This window comes from Urocampus carinirostris, chromosome 19 (assembly GCF_059441175.1).
Source record: "Urocampus carinirostris isolate Australia breed hairy pipefish chromosome 19, RoL_Ucar_1.0, whole genome shotgun sequence".
Classification (NCBI taxonomy): domain Eukaryota; kingdom Metazoa; phylum Chordata; class Actinopteri; order Syngnathiformes; family Syngnathidae; genus Urocampus; species Urocampus carinirostris.
The window spans coordinates 17,799,999-17,820,890 of record NC_142367.1 but is presented as its reverse complement, the minus strand read 5'-3'; the positions used below and the strand labels follow the sequence as shown (position 1 = coordinate 17,820,890).

The 20,892-nt window shown below is 40.4% G+C and overlaps 1 protein-coding gene across 1 annotated transcript in view; it reads left to right on the top strand.

Moving 5' to 3' along the window:
* The window catches only part of dnah9 (dynein, axonemal, heavy chain 9), a 254,737-nt gene that overhangs the window by 181,831 nt on the left and 52,014 nt on the right, over positions 1-20,892 (top strand). Inside the window, exons 66-70 of the mRNA XM_088323097.1 lie at positions 1,661-1,831; positions 1,916-2,038; positions 7,094-7,287; positions 13,139-13,287; positions 16,503-16,630. Coding sequence (XP_088179223.1) covers positions 1,661-1,831; positions 1,916-2,038; positions 7,094-7,287; positions 13,139-13,287; positions 16,503-16,630 — 765 coding nt within the window. The remainder of the gene's footprint in view (positions 1-1,660; positions 1,832-1,915; positions 2,039-7,093; positions 7,288-13,138; positions 13,288-16,502; positions 16,631-20,892) is intronic.

Sequence of the window (20,892 nt, the reverse complement as noted above, 5' to 3'; positions counted from 1 at the left end):
AAGTGAATACAAAACAAAGTAAAGACTTTACTCAAATATACAGTATGCATAAGCATAAGGGGCATTTATTACGACTGAAAGAAACATTTGATTATCAAAATTATGATGTGACGAATATAAAAAAAAAAAAAAAAAAAAGAATACATCTGTAGAACTCATGGAATTTTGACTACATATTCAATGGAAATGTATAGCTTAATGTAAAAAATGCGGTGATTTTGAAAAAAAAAAAAAAACTCCGAAAATTGTGAAGTTAGAGGAACTTAAATAAAGAATAGATATAACCATTTAATATATGTTCAATTGTATATTTCCATCATGACAGGCAATGCCTCACCTGCCCCACATATCTTCACATCACTCTCCCTGACCCATCAAAATTCTTTAGTCACCTGTGATTACCAATTTTACATATTTTAAGATGTGTTTTTTTTCTTGTAAAGCCAGAAAAAATCGTACAATTTCCACGTATTTAACTCTTTGAAAAGCAATTGCAGCAGATTAAAGGAATTTGCAGTACAGTGGAACCTCGGTTCTTGACCATAATCCGTTCCAGAACCCTGTTCGAAAACCGATTTGGTCGATCACGGAAAATCGTTTTTCCCATTAAAAGTAATGTAAAATCGTTTTAATCCGTTCCAACACCCTGAATGTTTAGCAAGAACGTAAACATGAAGCTAACCCAGGCTAATCGTACCTTCGCGTTAGCGTAATCTTCCGTACGAAAGATTACGCTAACATGAACGTGTAAAAATAAAAAAAGGATTATGGATAGGATTTCTTACCTTTGTGGTGGACGGTGGGGAGAGAAAAATCATCAAAAGTTTTTCAACCTCTTCCAAAACTTGCGGCAGTTGCTTGCTTATCGCGCTAACTTCCTTAGCCGCATCACTCGATTTCACAGCCTCCTTATTCTTTACTATCGTACTGATAGTAGATTTCGCCATGCTGTATTCACTAGCAAGATCGTAAATTCGTACACCTCTTTCATATTGTCTTTTTTCACCTGTCCTGCTTGCACCGACCTTCTTCGGAGGCATAATTAGGGGCTAAAACACCCGTACGCCGCTCAGCATCGCACCCTAGCGTACCGGCGTTCAAACTCCGATTTTTTGACCGAACATCGAAGCAAGAATTTCTCGAAATTTTTGGTCGAACACCGATTTGTCCGAACTGAGAGGCGTTCGAAAACCGAGGTTCCACTGTATTTGAGAATCGGATCTACATTCGAAGTCAAAGTGCAATAATTTGTTATTCCACATTGACGTTTGCCTGACAGCATATACCTGTCCATCACATCCGTGCACACAATCACGCCCACTCAACACACAAAGCCCTCCGTAACCCGCCTCTATATAGCATTTGCTGTGTGCTGTCTGCTTTGAACACGATGCATGACATGTTGATATGAATGACAGTGAACCAGCGATAACGCAAGAGTGAAGTAGTGCCTGGTTTCTGTCTAATATTCTTGTAAAATAATTGTAATTATTTCCTCATTTGTTTTTCCCTAAGCCAAAACAAAATCAGTCTCCTTCAACCCATGGAATTACTTTTAGTCCCACCCCAGCACAAAACTTTGCAAAAAGAAAGCTGATCAGTCAGCAGAGTCTCAGGGGCACTGCCAATGCTGACCGCGCCTGCTCGGTCTCCTTTGCAGGCATTTAGCGCTGTTTTCCAGAAAGCCGTTGCCAAAACCGAAGCCGATGACGATCTGAAGCGGCGGGTGTCCAACCTAATTGACAGCATCACTTCTTCGGTCTTTAGCTACACCACCAGAGGCCTCTTTGAGTGTGACAAACTCACGTACACGGCTCAGCTCGCCTTCCAGGTAACCACGGGCCGCTTTGCACCCTTGACCCCAATCAGGGGAAAATACTCTGCGAGTTTTCTTTTTTTTTTGTCGTATCTGCAGATTCTATTAATGAACAAAGAAATAAACTCGGCTGAGATGGATTTCCTACTGAGATACCCCGCCCAACCTGCTGAAATATCACCAGTGGAGTTTCTTTCCAATCACTCCTGGGGTGGGATCAAGGTACTATCGGATAACATCTTTGATGTATCTCCTAATAACTTGTTCAGTTCTGAGTAATTTTACTTCCAAGCAATGTTCCCTGTAATTTTCCACGGGTCTGAGCGTTCACACAAAGTCGGTGAGCGACGTTTAAAACAACAATGAGCAACCATAATCCCAAGTGTGGCAAGATAATTCATTATCAAACATGTCCAAAACTTGACATCAAGTTACATTTTGCGGAGTTTCCGGCAATGCAAAATTATCTTTCTCTTTTGAATGAATTGACTCATGTACTATTGCAACGGTTATACGGCCTACAAACGTCGTTTGTTCTTAAAATTATTTCACAAGATTTCCATTTCTTTATATTCCCTGATATATTTTGTCGCATAATTTTAACATTTTTGGGGGCTTATTTAGTCAGTTGTAAGATACAGAACTGTACTTAATCACATTTTTTTGTGAAAGTACAATGTTTGCAAGTAGATTCACTTGATATAATTGGAAATTATTTGAATGCAACACAAACTTTTTCTTCTTTTTTCCGTGGTTTTGTTTCTACTTGTTTTAAAATTCCTTTAAAAAAATCTCATTGCATTTATTTTTTCCGAGCTGTTGCTGTTTTCTTTTTGTTCTCTATTTACTTTTTTCCTATATTTCTTTCTTTTCTTTTTTTCTGGCTTTTTTCTAAATTTTCCCTTCCCTTTTTTCTCTTCCTTTTTTTTTTCTCAGCTTTTCACTACTTTTTCATTTTGGTATTTTTTTTTCTTTTTTGTTCTGTTCCCCCCTTCCTTTAAGTCATTTTGTGCATAATTTTACAAAATATTTGGTCATGTTGGGATTAAAGAAGCAAAAACTACCCCAATAGCTGCTTAGGACCCGAAAGAGCCGGTTCCTTTTAGTGAGCCGAGCCAAAGAAGCCGGTTCTCGACAAACTCTACTAGTGTTACTCAACTTCGTTCTACTTCGACTCGACTTCAAAATACCGCATTTAGGACACAACGTCAGGGGAACCTATGTATTTTTACCTTCATGTACCATAAGTTTGATTTAAGTCGCTTCTCAATTAGTAATTTTGAGCCCTCATTTTTCTGCGCTGGCTAGATTTGCTTGTGCGCAGAGAATGTGCAAACAGTGTGCATGTCGGTTTAAGATCAGGGGATGGTGTATTAATAGTCTGTAGTTTGTAATAGTCTGTGTAGCCCTTTGAGACTCCTTGTGATTAACAGCTTCACATATAAAGATGACTTGACTCATCCTAAGGTTTTGGAGTTTTCCTTGCCCTCACGTAGGTTTTAGATCAGGGGATGGTGTAATAATAGTCTGTAGTTTGCAATAGTCTGTGTAGCCCTTTGAGACTCCTTGTGATTAAGGGCTATACAAATAAACATGACTTGACTTCAATAACACGTGAACAAAAGCCCAACGTCCCCAAAGTCTCCATAAAGAACACGTGTTTGCTAGAGGTTGTCCATCTTGTCACGTTTGCTTAGCGGCAAGCTAAACGTAATGGCAACACGCGTCTTTAGCCTTTTACGCTAATGAATTTTTCAATCGGGACTCCGTGGAGTGTACCTTAAGCTAAAGTCCACTTACGGGGTTTGGAGACAGCTTTCCTCCACCGCACTCGGCTTAATGCGGACGCCCAAAGTCTAACCGATGGAATTCTCTCTCCGACTTGATACTTTAATTGTTTAGTGCTCCTGATGATATTAGCGGGCGGGGAATCCCCGGAGAAGCCTCAAGGCCGAGTTTTCAATTGCCGTTTCTGATGCGTGTCAATATTATACGGGTTTATTAAAAGGTGTTTACCTCTCCGCAGAGGCAGACGTGTGTAAAGGTTAATCCTGTTCAATATTTGGGCTCGCAAATCCACAGACTACTTGATTATGACAAGTTTCGGGGGAAAACAATGTCAATTAGGTACTGGAAAGTTAAGGTTTTGCTCAACAGGAACAACTACCGTAATTTCTGCAATGAAAGGTGCACCGGGTTATAAGGCGCCTCCCTGGAAGTAGTCTTCTTTTATATATTTTCCATGTATAAGGCGCACTGGACTATAGGGAGCATGGAACTATAACTACAGTAAAAACTATGGCTGCATAAAAAAGAAATAAACATATTTAAATGAAAATAATTTATATAATATAATAATATATTCATATAATCTAATAATATGATCTAATATCTAGACATCTGGTTCAACCGCAATAACATTTTGGCAACACACATGTAACCAAAAGAGGGCACTCAATATGTTTCTCAAAGGCAGAACAGTTGTTGTATGCAATAGCTTTAGTAGCAACTCGAACAAAAGTACCTACTATTGTACAAAATGTTACCATAAACAAAAATATTCATTCAAGAAAATAAAATAAGTTTCATACTTTCGGACAATTATTGTCTGAAATTAATTTGCAACGCGTGTTTTGAAAGTTGCCGTTTGAGCTGTGTTTCTCTTTTGGTTCGTTCAGCAACAAACACTTAACATATAAGCCACAAGAGGGCAACAAAGACTAATCTACGTTTGTCAAAGGCAGAACAGTTACCGTGTGCATTATCAGTTAATTGTAACCATGCATGTTCAATTTACTGTTTTTTCCCGATATATAAGGCGCACCTTCAATGTTCCAGACAAGTTGGGGTTATTAGGTGCATCTTGTAGTCAGGAATATAAAGTAGTGTTTTCAAGATTATTTTCCATAAAAGCCTTGAGAAAATTAAGAGGAGTTTACTGCTGCAATGTCACTAATTAGCATATGAACTACAAGTGTACTGTATATCAAAAAAACGTATTAAAGGCTTCAAAATTGTTTCAAATTCCAGTTCTGTCTCCGTCCAATATCTGTAATAATTAAATACAGATGTCATCTAGTGGTTTAAGAAAGACCTAAATGCAAATATCTATATATAACTTTTGACTTTATAGATATATAGACTGTGTAGTCAAATGATAATATTGTGATAAAGTTCATTATTTTCTGGAATTCAACTAAAAAAACAACCGTACGTTCTGAAATATTATAAATGAACTGAAATATTGCAAGGATTTTATTATGTAATGTTGCGGACTGTGGCTTACAGCTTACTAGTATACTTTTTCAAGATTTTCTTATATTTCAAGATGGGATATTTGAGTTCTCGCCATAATATTGCAATATTTAAACGGGAAAAAAGCTAATTTTTCAGTTGATCTATCATACATTTGGAATGTAGGACACTTGTTTTTCCAAAGGCATGAAAAAAAGTAAAGACTTCATCACAATATTCAAATTTTCTGAGACAGTCCAAAACATCCAAATAACCTAGAGTTCACAAATGGTATCAACATAGTTGCAAATGCTGAAAATACTAGATAAAATAATAAAAATATCCGAGGAAATACTACAAAAATACTATATAAAATACAAAAAAAATCTCCCAGCAAAATACTATAAAAAATACTACTGAAAGACTACAAAAATACAACTATGAAGATATAAAAATGTCAAATGGCATTGCTGTCCACAAAGTCCAACATGAAATACCGATGCCATTTAATGTCCAAATCAGGTCAACCCAAATCTCAAAGGCACTACCTAGTTCCACGGTGGTTATTCCAAATGTCTATAGATACGGTGAATCTTTTTAATAAAATTTAAAAACAAACAATCCAATGTCATCAACCAGAACAGGATCAGGACCCAAACGCGTGACATACTCACACAAGCCTTGTATTTTACGGGAAAAGGGGAGTCAGTCACGTTTGGCAGCAGTCTGGCGTGAAATGATTGGAAGCCAGAGGCTGACGAGATTGATACCAATTGCCCGAGTTGATATCGGACAGATGGGGTCGGACAGAAGGGGTCGGACAGGATGGGACCGACAGGATAGATAATGAAACAGGATATCTAAAATAAACAGGAAGAAAATGGACGGGAACGAAACTGGAAACAAATATAGACACAGGGCAAAAATAAATGGGAACAATACCGGACAAGGAATGCCAACAAGGAACAGGACCGAGTCAAAACCCACGTCTTGCGGGGCAGAGGTTCGTTGACGGACTGAAAAACGAAGAGTGAGAGCACTGAGCTTAAAAAGACGGAAAGCCAATCCGTCAATGAGCCGCAGCTGGCGGGGCCAATTGGGCGCCATGGCAACAGCCACATGCAGGAATAACTAATTCAACTCTATGATGTCTTACAACGTTTAAATATAAAGTTTACTTCTAAAGCCGTAATGAATTACTTACTGTCAATCATGTACTTTTTGTACCCTATCATGAGTTTTTCTTTTATTTTTTCTGGAACTTCCACACATTATTATAATAATAATAATAATAATTTCCTTTGTATTGTCATTCTTTGTAACAATGTACACAGAACGAAATGTCGATACACCTGACCCGTTGTAGCGAGCCGATGCAGCCGCAGCCAACAGAGGGCGCCGCCATTTTTACCAATGTTATAAGTCTTAGGTATGACTCGGCCGAGGCGCGAACCAGCGACCTCCCAGTCTCAAAGCGGGCGCCTTACCATCTAGGCAACTGATTATGCCAATTATATTGTGCAATTTACATATTATTATAAAATCGGTTAACATTTTTAGAAACTTTCGGAAACGTGTGTGCATTACATGTTTTATGTTAGTAAAGTGCAGGGTTGGGTAGGGTTACTTTAACTTGATTACTTTCAATTACTTTTGGAATATTCCAATACCTAATATGCTAATAAAAGACAAAAGAAACTAAATATGAATAAAATGATGACTCACAACACGTGGTAAGCTTTCTCTCCTGGCTTTGATCTCTTTGATCACCGGCAAAACTAACACAAAATGTGATAGAAACAAAATGAAAATAAATCCAAACAGCTTGCCAACATGATTTTTGCCATTCCGTTACTCCCCAAGCCTGCACAAAATTTAGTAATTTTATTCATATTTAGTTTCTTTTGTCTTTTATTAGCATATTTGGTATTGGAGTCATCCAAAAGTAATTGAACGTAATCAAGTTAAAGTAACCCTACCCAACCCTGGTAAAGTGCTATAGTGACTGATATTTGTCTGCCAATTCCCTCCATCCATTATTAGTCGCTGTGTTCAATGGATGAGTTCAAGAACCTGGACCGGGACATCGAAGGTTCTGCGAAACGCTGGAAGAAGTTGGTGGAATCCGAGTGTCCGGAAAAAGAGAAACTACCACAAGAGTGGAAAAATAAAAGCTCCCTTCAGAGGTTGTGCATAATGAGAGCTCTGAGACCTGACCGCATGACCTATGCCATAAGGTGAGCGCAACGACAATCTCCAGACCTTTGCTCTTTGATCTGTGATGCTGATTTTCAGTATTGGGTAACATACTAAAGGTTTTGTCACTCGACTTTTGCCCCCGTAGTTCGAAAATATAGGGTTTACCTCTGACTCAGTTGCGAAAATGATGTTTTAATGGAAAATCTTCAAGTCCTAATTAATGGATACGTCTCGGATACCGCCATCCAACGTGTAAAAGCATCGACACCCAGTGGCAGAAAATGAACTCAAAACAAATCAAAGACCCGGTATCGCACCCTCCTGGAAATATCAAATGTTGGTATTATGCAATTTGATAACATTATTTTTTTAAAAAAATCGCTTTAATGGCACATCTTCAAGTGTGAATTGACAGATAAATGGAAGGTGAAATGAAAAATACAGTGTCCAAAGATCTCAAAACACACCAATGACTCAGTATCGCAGGCTCTTGGAAATATGCATTGGAAGTTGGTAATACATAATTGTCACGGTTGCCCAATTGGCTCCGCCCGTTTGGCGCCAGTTGCGGCTCGTTGACTGATTCGCTTCCCTCCTATTTAAGCTCAGTGCTCTCACTCACCCTTTGTCAGTCTGTCAACGAACCTCTGCACCCGCAAGACGTGGGTTTTGACTCTGTTGACTCTGTTTCCTGCTTGTGTTTCCTGTCCGGTATTGTTCCAGTGAATCTTGTCCTGTTTAATATTTATCTTGAGTTTCGTTCTGGGCTATTTTGTTCTGTTTGTTATTGATCTCCAGTGTCTGGTATCCTCTCCGTCTATCTCGTCCTGCTTGGTATTGGACTTCAGTCTCCAGTGCCTGATATCAATCCTGTCTGTTCTGTCCTGTCCTGTATCGACCCCATCCGTCCGATATCTGCCCGTGCTATTGATCTCGTCGGCCTCTGGCTTTCTGTCGTTCCAGGTCAGACTGCTGCCTTACGTCTTTTGCCCAACGATCACCGAATCAAAGGCGTTTGGGTTAACGTGCATGACTGCCCCATTTTTCGTAAAGAAAGATTGTGTGGGAAACGTCACGCATCTGGGTCCTCCTCCTGATCCGGTTCTTGATGATAATATGATAAATTCATCTGAACACCTAAAAAATGACTTTAATGGTGCATCTTCTTGTCTTAATTAAAAAAAGGGAAAAAAAAGAAAAACAAATGCCCCATTTGGCAACGTCCAACATGTAACAGCAATGTCACACAGTGGCAGAAAATGATCTCAAAACAGAACAAATGACTCAGCATCGCAGACTCCTAGAAATATTAGACGTTGTTAATAAGTAATTTAAAAAATATTTTTTCAAATACTTTAAAATTAAAATACATTTATTTTTCCCCTCCAAAAAAAACGAAATATACCCATCAATATACAAACCCCTGGCAAAAAAGTGAGTACACCCCAAGTATACAACACCCTTGCATGTCAAAGCGTTGCTTGTCATTTTCCCTTCAAAATACCATGTGGCTTGGTAATCTTGGTAGGTTTCAGGAATAGGGAGCATATGTGTTCAATTTGTAGTAAACTCTGTCATACTAGTCAGTGAAACTCCCAAAGTGACACACCATGGCAGGGACATCTCTGGGGACCTCCAACAAATAAATCCCATGAATTGTGGCACTACATATAGATGCCCAAAGCTACAAGATGATTGCAAACACCCTGAAGTTGAGCTGCAGTACAATGGCCAAGATCCTCTCATGTTTAAAAAAATCCAGAATGCACTCACAACGAGGGCTCATGTTGGATGTCCGAGGAGCTAAGTAAGCACGCACATTATCAAATCCAAATACTATCTAAAAATAATAGGCGCAGGAGTGCTGTCAGACTATACACTTCAGGAACTTTCACTTTATGGTATATTCACTTTTGTTGCAAATAGGTTTTGTTATTTACAGGGTTGGGTAGGGTTACTTTAACTTGAAAATTACTTCATTTTGTGCAGGCTTGGGGAGTAACGGAACACATGGAACGGCAAAAAATGATGTTGGCAAGCTGTTTGGATTTATTTTCATTTTGTTTCTCTCGCATTTTATGTTAGTTTTGCCGAAGATCAAAGAGATCAAAGCCAGGAGAGAAAGCTTACCACGTGTTGTGAGTCAAAATCTTATTCATATTTAGTTTTTTGTGTCTTCTATTAGCATATTTGGTATTGGAGTAATCCAAAAGTAATTGAAAGTAATCAAGTTAAAGTAACCCTACCCAACCCTGGTTATTAATGGCTATATTTTGAAGGTTAAAAAAAAAGTACGCTGTTATTAAAGCTCTACACGGACTACTTTCATTGTGTCAAACCAATGTTTCTTCAGTGTTGGTTTTTTTGAACACTATAGTAAGGTCCTTGCAGAAAAGTAAGGAGTATACTTACTTTTGTGACATACTATATATCTGTATGTATGTATGTATATATATATATATATATATATATATATATATATATATATATATATATATATATATATATATATATATATATATATATATATGGGCAGCACGGCGGCGCAGTGGTTAGCGCGTGCGCGGCACAGTTCTGAGGTAGTGGGAACCTCCTGCGTGGGTTCAAATCCAGCTACTGTGCGGAGTTTGTATGTTCTCCCCGTGCTTGCGTGGGTTTCCTCCGGGCACTCCGGTTTTCTCCCACATTCCAAAGACATGCATTTCAGGTGAATTGGCCGGTCCAAATTGTCCCTAGGTGTGACTGAGCAAGTGAATTGTCTGTCCCCGTGTGCCCTGCGATTGGCTGGCAACCAGTTCAGGGTGTCCCCTGCCCACTGCCTGATGATTGCTGGGATGGGCTCCAGCACCCCCGCGACCCTACTGAGGACAAGCGGTGCAGCTAATGAGATGAGCTAATGATATATATATATATATATATATATATATATATATATATACAACCAGTTCAGGGTGTCCCCTGCCCACTGCCCGCTCCAGCCCCCCCGCGACCCTAATGAGGATAAGCGGTACGGCTGATGAGATGAGATATATATATAAAATCCAATTTAATACTTTGTTTTTAAACATTGTATACCGGGTTTGCAAAGACAATTTCATTGGCAAAATGCATCATTTCACTTCTCATTTTTCGCCCAGCCATTTTGACTTTTTGGGTACCCGTGGAAGCAAGATGGCGGACAATTATGTCAACTGCCTTTAGGCGAGGGTCATCTTTTATGAAAAAAAAAAAACCTAATTCCTTGACTTGGGAGTATCTTTAAAAAATTACACGTCTATACTATAGTTTATGTATTTCTGCTTATTGTTTAAAACAATATTGTTCTTTTTATGGAACAAAGTACGTGTTTCACCAACAGGAGGCACTGAAAAGGCACTGTCCCTTTAAAGAAAATTCAGATTGCTTATATCAGGTGTATTGTAGGTGCCAATAATGGTAAAAAGCATTTTAGTTAAGTATTTCAACAAATCTGATGGCCATTTTGAAAACCGATTTTTACTGGTGAGTGTTCCAAGATGGCACTGCTTTGATTCATTAATCTGAAACTGTGAGCAAGAGGCATGACGCATCATTTTCACACTTGAATTAGCAACACCGAAAGCAATGTCCGAGCAGATTGAGAATTTGGGCTATGTTTTATTTGATCGTGAAAATGACTGCGGGTCAGGGTGGGGGGCTTGGTTTGTAGCTCTGCAAAAAAAAGTGATGAAAGCAAAAAGGTATTGCAGTCACTTGGCAACTAAAGTTGTTTCTCTGGATTTTTGGCGGATTATAATTGTTTAAGAAAAAAAATAGTTTGTATTTTGGGGTGGGTATAATTTTGTCAGGTTTTTCAGAATATCCATCCATTATCATCATCACTTATCCTCAGTAGGGTCGCGGGAGTGCTGGAGCACCCAGCTCCTAGCTATTTTCAGGCAGTGGGCAGGGGACAGTCACACAGAGACAGACAATTCACTCGCTCGTTCATTCACACCTAGGGACAATTTAGACCGGCTATTTAACCTGACATGCATGTTTTTGGAATGTAAGAGGAAACAGTAGTGCCTGAGGAGAACATGCAAACTCCGCTCATGAAGGCTGGTAGCTGGATTTGATCCCCTGACCTCAAAGCTGTGCTGCCGTGGTTAGTTTCATCATGATCTATTTTACATGTAATAGAAACCAAATAAATGGAAACATTTTTTGGCCTGGAGAGGTATGGGTGCCACCAGGTTGTACTTGCCCAAAGCACACCACACCTACACCTACGACCCTAGTGGTGAGGGTTTTTTAACGAACCAACCCTATGAAATCCATCCATTTCGAGTATTTTTTACGTCTCATCTGTTTTATGAATATCGACAAAATTGTCACGGGCCAGAAACGGAGACAGGACCCAGTAGCGTTCGATTACTCAGTTTTGTTGATAAAGAGAGAGAGCAGTGCTTGCCTCCACGATGATCAATGGACATGGGTAGCCGGTGGCAGGAACGCAGAAGTGGCACTTCCGTGTCGAGCGAGGATAGTCGTAGGCAGCAGAACTACTGGTAGATAGCTGGGACGGGAGAGCAAGGGCGGTGATGAGTCCAGAAAAGAGGTCGGCAACAGGTATCAGGAGGAGAAAAAAGGGCAAAACAGGTCGATGGTCGGGACGGAAGAGCAGGACAGAACGGGTCCAGAAACAGGTCGGCAACATGTATCAGGCAGGAGAAAACATGGCAGGAAAATGTATAGAGCTTGCCTAGCTGGGAGCATAGGTTCGCAAACGGTCTGACAGCTTCCCCTTGGAAGCCGGGGGTTTAAAAAGAGTCCACGAACCAATCAGCGCTCAGGGCTGTTGGCTCCAATTGGGCAGTCGCAGGTGCCCTGAATCAGCAATCATGACAAAAATAAGACAAATGACGTTGCATAAAATACAATTTTTATTAAATAGAACGACAACATACAATTTGTAAGTATTTATTCATTCACACATTTATTTCTACTTATGGCAGAATCAGTCTTCCATAATATAGCTGTATAATCATTACGTATTTTTTTCTATTCATTAGTTCTATACAATTTTGGAACTTTACGGAATGTTGGCGTCATCTTAAGAGCGTCAGTGGACTTTTCAGAGACCTTTCTTCTGTTTCCTGGAAGCTGATTGGAACATATGGGGTTTTCTTATGTTTTTAGATTGTTTTTTATATTGTCTTTGTATATTTTTATATTGCCTATTACCTTTTTTTGCCTTGCCTTTGCTTTGTATTGGCCATTATTATTTTGTATATATTTATGTTTATTGCTGTTCTCTCTTACCAGCTCAGTAGCCTAGATGGTAGGGCGCCCGCTTTGAGACTGGGAGGTCGTTGGTTCGCGCCTCGGCCGAGTCATACCTAAGACTTATAACATTGGTAAAATGGCGGCGCCCTCTGTTGGCTGCGGCTGCATCGGCTCGCTACAACGGGTCAGGTGTATCGACATTTCGTTCTGTGTACATTGTTACAAAGAATGACAATACAAAGGAAATTATTATTATTTTTTTTCTGAATATTCCTCAAATTTCAAAGATTTTATGTATATATACATGAAAATAAGGAAATTAAAATTATCAGTGTAATTAAAATTAGAAGAATTTAAAGATTTTTCTTGCTATTTTTCTTTTATTTTCATGCTATCTCAAGAACAATATTAAAATCATCGCTCGCAGTGAGTAGGTTCAATTGACTTTAATTGCTTGATGAAAAAAAACTCCCCTTGTTGAAACTTTTCCCTCCAAATCAGATGGAACGCTTTTTTGTCAAACGAATGACAGACGTCTATGGCCGTCATCGGGAGCGTAGGCAAACGATAGAAGACGCCTTTGATGCTATCTGTCAAAGATAGCGAACCGAAGCGATGATAACAAAGTCCTCCTTTCCTCAGAGACTTTGTGGAGGAGAAACTGGGAGGTCACTACGCGATGGGCAGATCTCCGGACTTGGCGGCGTCCTTTGAAGAAACCAGCCCGACGACGCCCGTCTTCTTTATCCTCTCTCCCGGCGTCGATCCTTTGAAGGATGTGGAGAAACACGGTAACGCTCCGGCCGTTTTATCTTTAATAAGCCGTAAAATTCTTCAGCGCAGCATGCGGGGCTTCATCAGAGCGTACGCGCTGCCGACGCAGCTGTCGTTTCTTGGTATCGCCGTGAAAAACGTGAGATTTTTACCCAAAGCGGGCGATTGAAGTGGAGAGCGGGTGTGACTTTCGATGGAGAGTTCTAAATCGTCCCCGCCTGTCGGAGCACCCGATTTGAGAGTATTTGGTTAAAGGTCACCTATCTATGAAATTCCATCACTAACAGAAAGGCCATTTGATTCACTGGTACCATGAATGTGTTATCTGCAGGGTTGGGTAGGGTTACTTTAACTTGATTACTATGAATTACTTTTGGATTACTCCAATACCAAATATGCTAATAAAAGACAAAAGAAACTAAATATGAATAAAATGATGACTCACAACACGTGGTAAGCTTTCTCTCCTGGCTTTGATCTTTTTAAACTCCGGCAAAACGAACATAAAATGCGACAGAAACAAAATGAAAATAAATCCAAACAGCTTGCCGACATCATTTTTGCCGTTCCATGTATTCCGTTACTCCCCAAGCCCGCACAAAATTTAGTAATTTTATTCATATTTAGTTTCTTTTGTCTTTTATTAGCATATTTGGTATTGGAGTAATCCAAAATTAATTGAAAGTAATCCAATTAAAGTAACCCTACCCAACCCTGTTTATCTACAATATCGGCCAACGTATTATGGAGTTTCAGTGGTAAGATTGGGCGTAAAATATGTAACCCGACACATTCTAAGCCTGACCAAATACCGTATTTTCCATACTATGGGCGCTCCCATAGGCAGCACGGCGGTGGTTAGCACGTGTGTGGCACAGTTCTGAGGTCATGGGTTCAAATCCAGCTACCAACCTTCCTGTGCGGAGTTTGCATGTTCTCCCCGCGCTTGCGTGGGTTTCCTCCGGGCACTCAGGTTTCCTCCCACATTCCAAAAACATGCATGTCAGGTCAATTGGCCAGTCGAAATTGTCCCTAGGTGTGAATGAGCGAGCATATTGTCTGTCCCTGTGTGCCCTGCGATTGGCTGGCAACCAATTCAGGGTGTCCCCTGCCCACTGCCCGAAGATGGCTGGGATGGGCTCCAGCACGCCCGTGACCCTACTGAGGATAAGCGGTGCAGATAATGGATGGATGGATGGGCACTCCCATACACCCCAAATCGTCCAGAAGTTTAAATATGCATCTTATAATCCGATTTGGACAAAATAGAAATGTGTTACCTTATGTGTGCTTTCATTGACCAGACAGTTAATTTAATCACTGACCTTAGTTGCATATCAATGGTCTTTCATCTTCAAGTGGAACAACATTATTTCAACATTTTATATCATGTTTACAACAGTAGGTGTGGTAAAAATAATGGCCCCTCGTTCTTTCATTTCAGCCAAAAGTTCCCTGAATCATCTAATAATGACCTAAATGACTAACAATAACAAACATAGTGCACCTTTGTGTCATTGAGTCTAATTTTAAATGCAATTGCTCTGTGATGGTCTGTAAATAGAAACACTGCAGAACAGAGTCTTATTTGGTCCTATGAAGACAAAAAAACACACCAGTCAGGTCAGGGGAAGGTTTGCAGAAAAGTTCAAAGCAGCAATGGGATAAAATAACATTTCGCAACATTAACCAATCTCCTGGAGCACTATGTGACCAATAATATCAAAATGGATAGCATAAAACACTGATAACCTACCAAGACCTGGCCGTGCCTAGAGACCTTTGGCCCAAACAAAGAGAAAACTATTCAGAGAAGCAACCAAGACTTACACGTTCACATTTAATAACCTGCTGGCATACACAGCTGAGATGGGAAAATCTGTGCAACTAGCACGAATATTCCCTAACAGAAGAGTGGCGAGAAGAAGGAACATCAAAAAAGAAAGAAACAGTACAATAAAAAGCCATTTTTGGTGATTGCGAGAAGCCACATGGTAACAAGGTGCTCTGGTCAGATGAGACAAAATGTTTTTGGGTTACGTAAGAGTAACACTGCACCATCCTCACTGTCAAACATAGTGTTGCCAGCATCATGCTGAGGTTGCTTTTTTTCAGCAGGGGATGGGACAATGGATGGGGTCAAATACAGGGCAATTTTGGCAGAAACTCGGTTGGAGTTTGCAAGAGACTTGAGAATGGGGCGCAAGTTCACCTTCCACCAGGACAACAAACCTAAACAAAAGGCACAATTTATAATGGAATCGTTTAAAACTAACAATATAAAAGTATTAGAATGGCCAAGTCGAAGTCCAGACCTCAATTCTATAGTGCAGGATCTAAAAAATGATGTGCACAAACGACCACCATCAAACCTTCAGGAACTTGAGCTGTTTTGTATGAAGAATGGGCAAATTTTGTTTCAGGATGTGCAAAATATAGAGCAATATACCCAGAATTTGTGGCTGTGATCGCAGTAAAAGAAGGTTGTAAAAAGTATTAACTCTAAGGGGCCAATAGTTCTGCAACTCCTATTTTCTTTATTTTTTTGTTTTGTTACAATTGTATTAAATATTGAAACAATTGAGTTTAATTTCACGATTGTGTCTCACATGTTGTTTTTTCTATCGATAAATTTGAAGCCTGAAACAAAACAGTTCTTGGAGGGCCCTGCTGTGCTAATCCCGTGGCTAACAAAACAAAACAAACAAATTAACATCTGACTAAGCATTCCGGAGGTATGGCAAGTTGACCTTGAACCTTTGTGAAATCCATCGGTTATTACGATGACAGGAAGGATATCCGAAACAGAAATTGTCGGCGCTAGGTGCGCTAATTGAATAGCAGCCGCCCCCCACTGAGCCGATCAAAGCGAAACGTGACGCTATCAGCTTGTTTTTTTACCATTATCACTTATACGTATAATAATCGCCGCTTTCCTTTTGAATACACCGCCGTCCCTAAAATGATTTTTAGCACAGCAGGTGGTGTTTCACGTTATGAATTGCCGGTTAGCTCGACGTAGCGACGCCACAAAGCTAATTGTATTGTTCGGTCTCACACGGGTAAGGAGCCATTTACTTTCTGGTTGAAGTGAAGCTTTTTAACGTCTCACTGGGTGTTTGATTAGAATCTCGGTATCCACGCTGTTTCCTTTTTCCAATCGACTACCGGGAAGTTATTTATTAGCACATCCATTTTGATTTTTTCATACGTATCTGCTTTTTTCTTTCAGGGAAGAAGCTCGGCTTCACCTCTGACAACAACAACTTTCACAATGTGTCTTTGGGTCAAGGTCAAGAGGTTGTAGCTGAAAGAGCGCTAAGTTTAGCTGCCAAAAATGGCCATTGGGTCATTTTGCAGGTAAAGTACGATTGTTTTGTCTTTATACTGTGTGATAAAGGGACAGTGTTTATCAATTAGCGCCCCAAGTGGTATAAAAAACATCATTTATTTATTGGTTTGGTTTCTGAACAAGTAGAAAATTAAACCTTTTGAGTGTGTTTATAGAAAATGTACTTATAAACTAACTTAATAGGTTCGTGTTCTGTCATGATGACTGATTAACTTCACTTGTGCCCGCTCGTTTGGCGCCAGCCACTGTGGGCTTCCTGATTGGTTCCCCCTCCTACTTAATCTAAGTCCTTGCACTCGCCTGTTGTCAGTCCGTCAGCAAACCGCTGTTTCTACAAGGCAAGAAATTTGACTCTGACTCCCGTCGGTCACGCTTTTTGCACCAGTTTTCCACTCGTCTGTTCCTGATTTCCCCGTTTGCTCTCCCATCCTGGCTTATAACCAGTTTTTAATCCCGACCACGTTTTGCTCTCCTGTCCCGGCTATCGACCTGCTTGTTCAGTCTTCCACACATCGATCTTCTGCTCCGGAAGATCCACTTCCGCATTCGGAACACGATCCGATTCTGTGAGCGGCTTGCTTCCCGCGTCCAGCGAGCACCGGATCGCGGGTGCTGCCCTTCCTCTTTCTCTCAATGAACTTGTGGTTAACGTTACGCATCTGGGTCCTAATTCAGATCTGGTCGTGACATGTTAATCCAATGATCATGACATCTCTAAGCAAAAAGTGTTACAGTAGTATCTAATTGGTATGGATCAGGGTTGGGTAGGGTTACTTTAACTAGATTACTTTCAATTATTTTTGGTTTACTCTAATACCAAATATGCTGATAAAAGACAAAAAAAACTAAATATGAATAGAATGATGACTCACAACATGTGGTAAGCTTTCTCTCCTGGCTTTGATCTCTTTGATCTCCGGCAAAACTAACATAAATTACAATAGAAACAAAATGAAAATATATCCAAACACCTTGCCAACGTCATTTTTGCCGTTCCATGTATTCCAAGCCTGCACATTTTTTTTTAATTTTAGGCAAGCCACAATTGAACGCTTTAGCAGCCAAAACCGGAAAAAAAAAAGATTGTTATTATCAACGTCGACAAAGGATATAGGATCACAGCCACAACTGTACTATTTATTTTAGGTGGACTAGAACGGCACACTTTCTCAACAAAATTGCCTTCTGCTAGTCCCTGCTCGCACCAAATTTTGTTTTGGGGATAATGGCTCAGGACCGAATGAGTGCAGTTCATGTCATGCGGGAATACCAAATACCAACAAAGAGCCACCGGGCTTGTCAGAAGTGCAGTCTTCCAGTCCCCTGCTTGTCGCAATATGTGATTAGGGATAATGGATTGTTGCCATGCAGGAGCTGTTCATTCTAGATAATGCAAGATGGCACACTTCAGTAGCCCGAATATTAGAAAAAAAACGCACGATCTGTTGGTCCCTGCTCACTGCAGTAGTAAACCAGGGATAATGAATTGCGGCTTCACAGGCTCTGTTACTTAAGGTGGGTTAAATTGGCACATTCCAGTGGCCAAACTTGAAAAAAAAAATGCATTTTTACAGCCCTTTCTATCTGCAGTACCGGGGAAAAGCATTGCAGCCACAAAAATAGTTCTGTCAGCCCCTGTTATCAACAATAGTTGATAATGGATCACTGCCAAAACCATCCATTTGATTTTGGGCGTCTAGAACAGCAAACGTCCTGACAAAAATGGCTCACTCACAGCAGTATGGGCTTGGGGATAAGGGATCTCAGCCACTCAAGTTTAGTTAGAAAAACCCCAGGTCGGATGGTGCTTTACACAGATAAACATTGGCACCCGGATAATGAAAGTGCTGTATCTGAATCAGATCAGGTTACTCCTCCTGTGACCGGTAACCCTGGAAACCAATATGATCTGTTTCATGAGGGGTAGCAAACCCTTACTCATACATGGCCTGGAGAGGGATGGGCACTGTTAGGTTTTAAATATTCAAATGTATCGTTTACCAAATTGTTCAAATTAGTTATCTCACTCCATTAACCAAACACAACTACATTCACCCAACAATGCGCGCTCCTTTCTTGAAGGAAAAGATGAACAAGAAAAGCTGACATTTTCACACGGGGGCAGATTTAATTTCATTAACAATTGAACTAAGTGAACTCCATCGAATACGGCCGAATGAGTCGAATTGGTGTCGTTAGAGTCTCTGGGAAACCCTCTATTCAAGTTCTCTAGCTTCTCCTCTGGTGTGCCAGCTCCTCCCATGGGCGTCTCAATGAAGCCCAACGTGAGCTCCACCACCTCGCCGCGATGTCTGAAAAACTCAAAACAGCGGAGAGCGTTTCTCAAACGATGCCTGCCGTCCTCCGTCATCAGGGCCTTTATGCGTCATCGGATGTGCTGACTATCTTATCAGCCTCACGTCCGTTCCCGCCATTCCTGTAAACAATATTTCCTACCAGGGTGCCCTGAACTTTCACTGCTCATTGAACTTAAACCCACTCGGTGAAAATCTTCATTGCACTCAATAAATGTAACTTGTATTCAATCGAATAGACTGAAACCTGAGACTGGGATGGAGATTTGTCTTCCAACAATAACAAGGGAACGGTTCAATAAAAAAACATATCAAGGTGTTAGAATGGCCAAGTCAAAGTCCAGGCCTCAATCCAATTGAGAATCTGTGGACAGAACTGAAAACTGGTGTTCACACTTTCCATCCAATTTCATTGAGCTTGAGCTTTTTTGCAAGGGGGAATGGGCAAAAATATCAGTTTCTTGATGTGCAAAACTGATAGAGACATACCCCAAGAGACTTGCGGCTGTAATCGCAGCAAAAGATGGCACTTCAAAGTATTAGCTCAATGGGGCTGAATAATTTTCCACACCCACTTTTTCAGTTTTTACTTGTTTACTTCATGATTGTGTCCCACTTATTGTCAAGTTCAAGGGGGGCAACTACTTTCGCAATCCATTGTATTCTGTAGACCACCGCAAAACGGGTCTTCGATAAGACAATCTTAGCAGTGGTCCCTCTATGACACAGGTGTCAAACAGGCGGCCCGTGGGCCAGATCAGGCCCGCTAAGGGATTGAGTACGGCCCGCGAGACGACACTCAGAGAAGCGCAAGAGAAAAACAAGCGGCAGGTTGAAATATGTCAACTTGATGTTGCCAAAGAAAGGTGCCTCTCACAAAGACACTGTATTTGTATTTATCTCTCTCTCTTTCTCTCTCTCTTTCTTTCTTTTCCACCCCTTTTCTCCCACTCTGTCTCCGTCTCTTTCACTCTCTGTGTCTCTCTTTTTCTTTTCCTTTGTTGCCCTTTGTCTCTTTCTATCTCTTTGTCTTTTAACCTCTTGCTCTAACTTACTTTTTTCCTTTTCTCTCTTTTCTCTTTCTCTCTTCGTACCCTTTGCACTTTCATTTCTCTTTTTTCTCCTTCTGTCTTTCTATTTCTTTTTGGATTTCTTTCTTCTCTCCCTTTCTTTTCCCCCCTCTCTCACGACTTTGTATCTTTTGTTTCTCACGCTCTCGCCCTCTCTCTCTCTTTTTCTTTCTTTGTTCCACCGTCTCTCTTTTTCCCTCCCTCTTTCTCTTATTTCTTTATCTCTCTTTTTCTTTCTCTTTAATCTACTAGTCCGGCCCCCGACAGAATGTTTGTTCTATTATGTGGCCCCTGAGTTGAAATCAGTTTGACAACCCCTGCTCTATAACATTTTAAAGCAGGCTTTTTACACCTTTTTGAGGCGTTGTATAGGTCAAAGGGAAACCGCAACCGCATCATCAATTGCAGCCTGGTCATCCTGAAAGGGGGGTTACCTCATGTGCGACCCCTTCTCAAGTTTTTCCTTGCCTTCATGTCGGTTTTAGATCAGGGGATGGTGTCATATTAGTCTGTAGTTTGCAATAATCTGTGGTTTGTGCAGCCGTTTGAGACTCCTTGTGATTAAGGGCTTAACAAATATACATGACTAGACTCATCCTGAGTTTTTTTGAGTTTTTCCTTGCCCTCATGTAGGTTTTAGATCAGGGGATGGTGTCATAATAGTCTGTAGTTTGCAACAATATGTGTTCTGTGCAGCCATTTAAGACTCTTTGTGATTAGGGGCATAACAAATATACATGACTCGAACTCATGCTGAGGTTTTTGAGTTTTTCCTTGCCTTCATGTAGGTTTTAGATCAGGGGATGGTGTCATAATAGTCTGTAGTTTGCAACAATATGCGGTCTGTGCAGCCATTTAAGACTCCTTGTGATTAAGGGCATAACA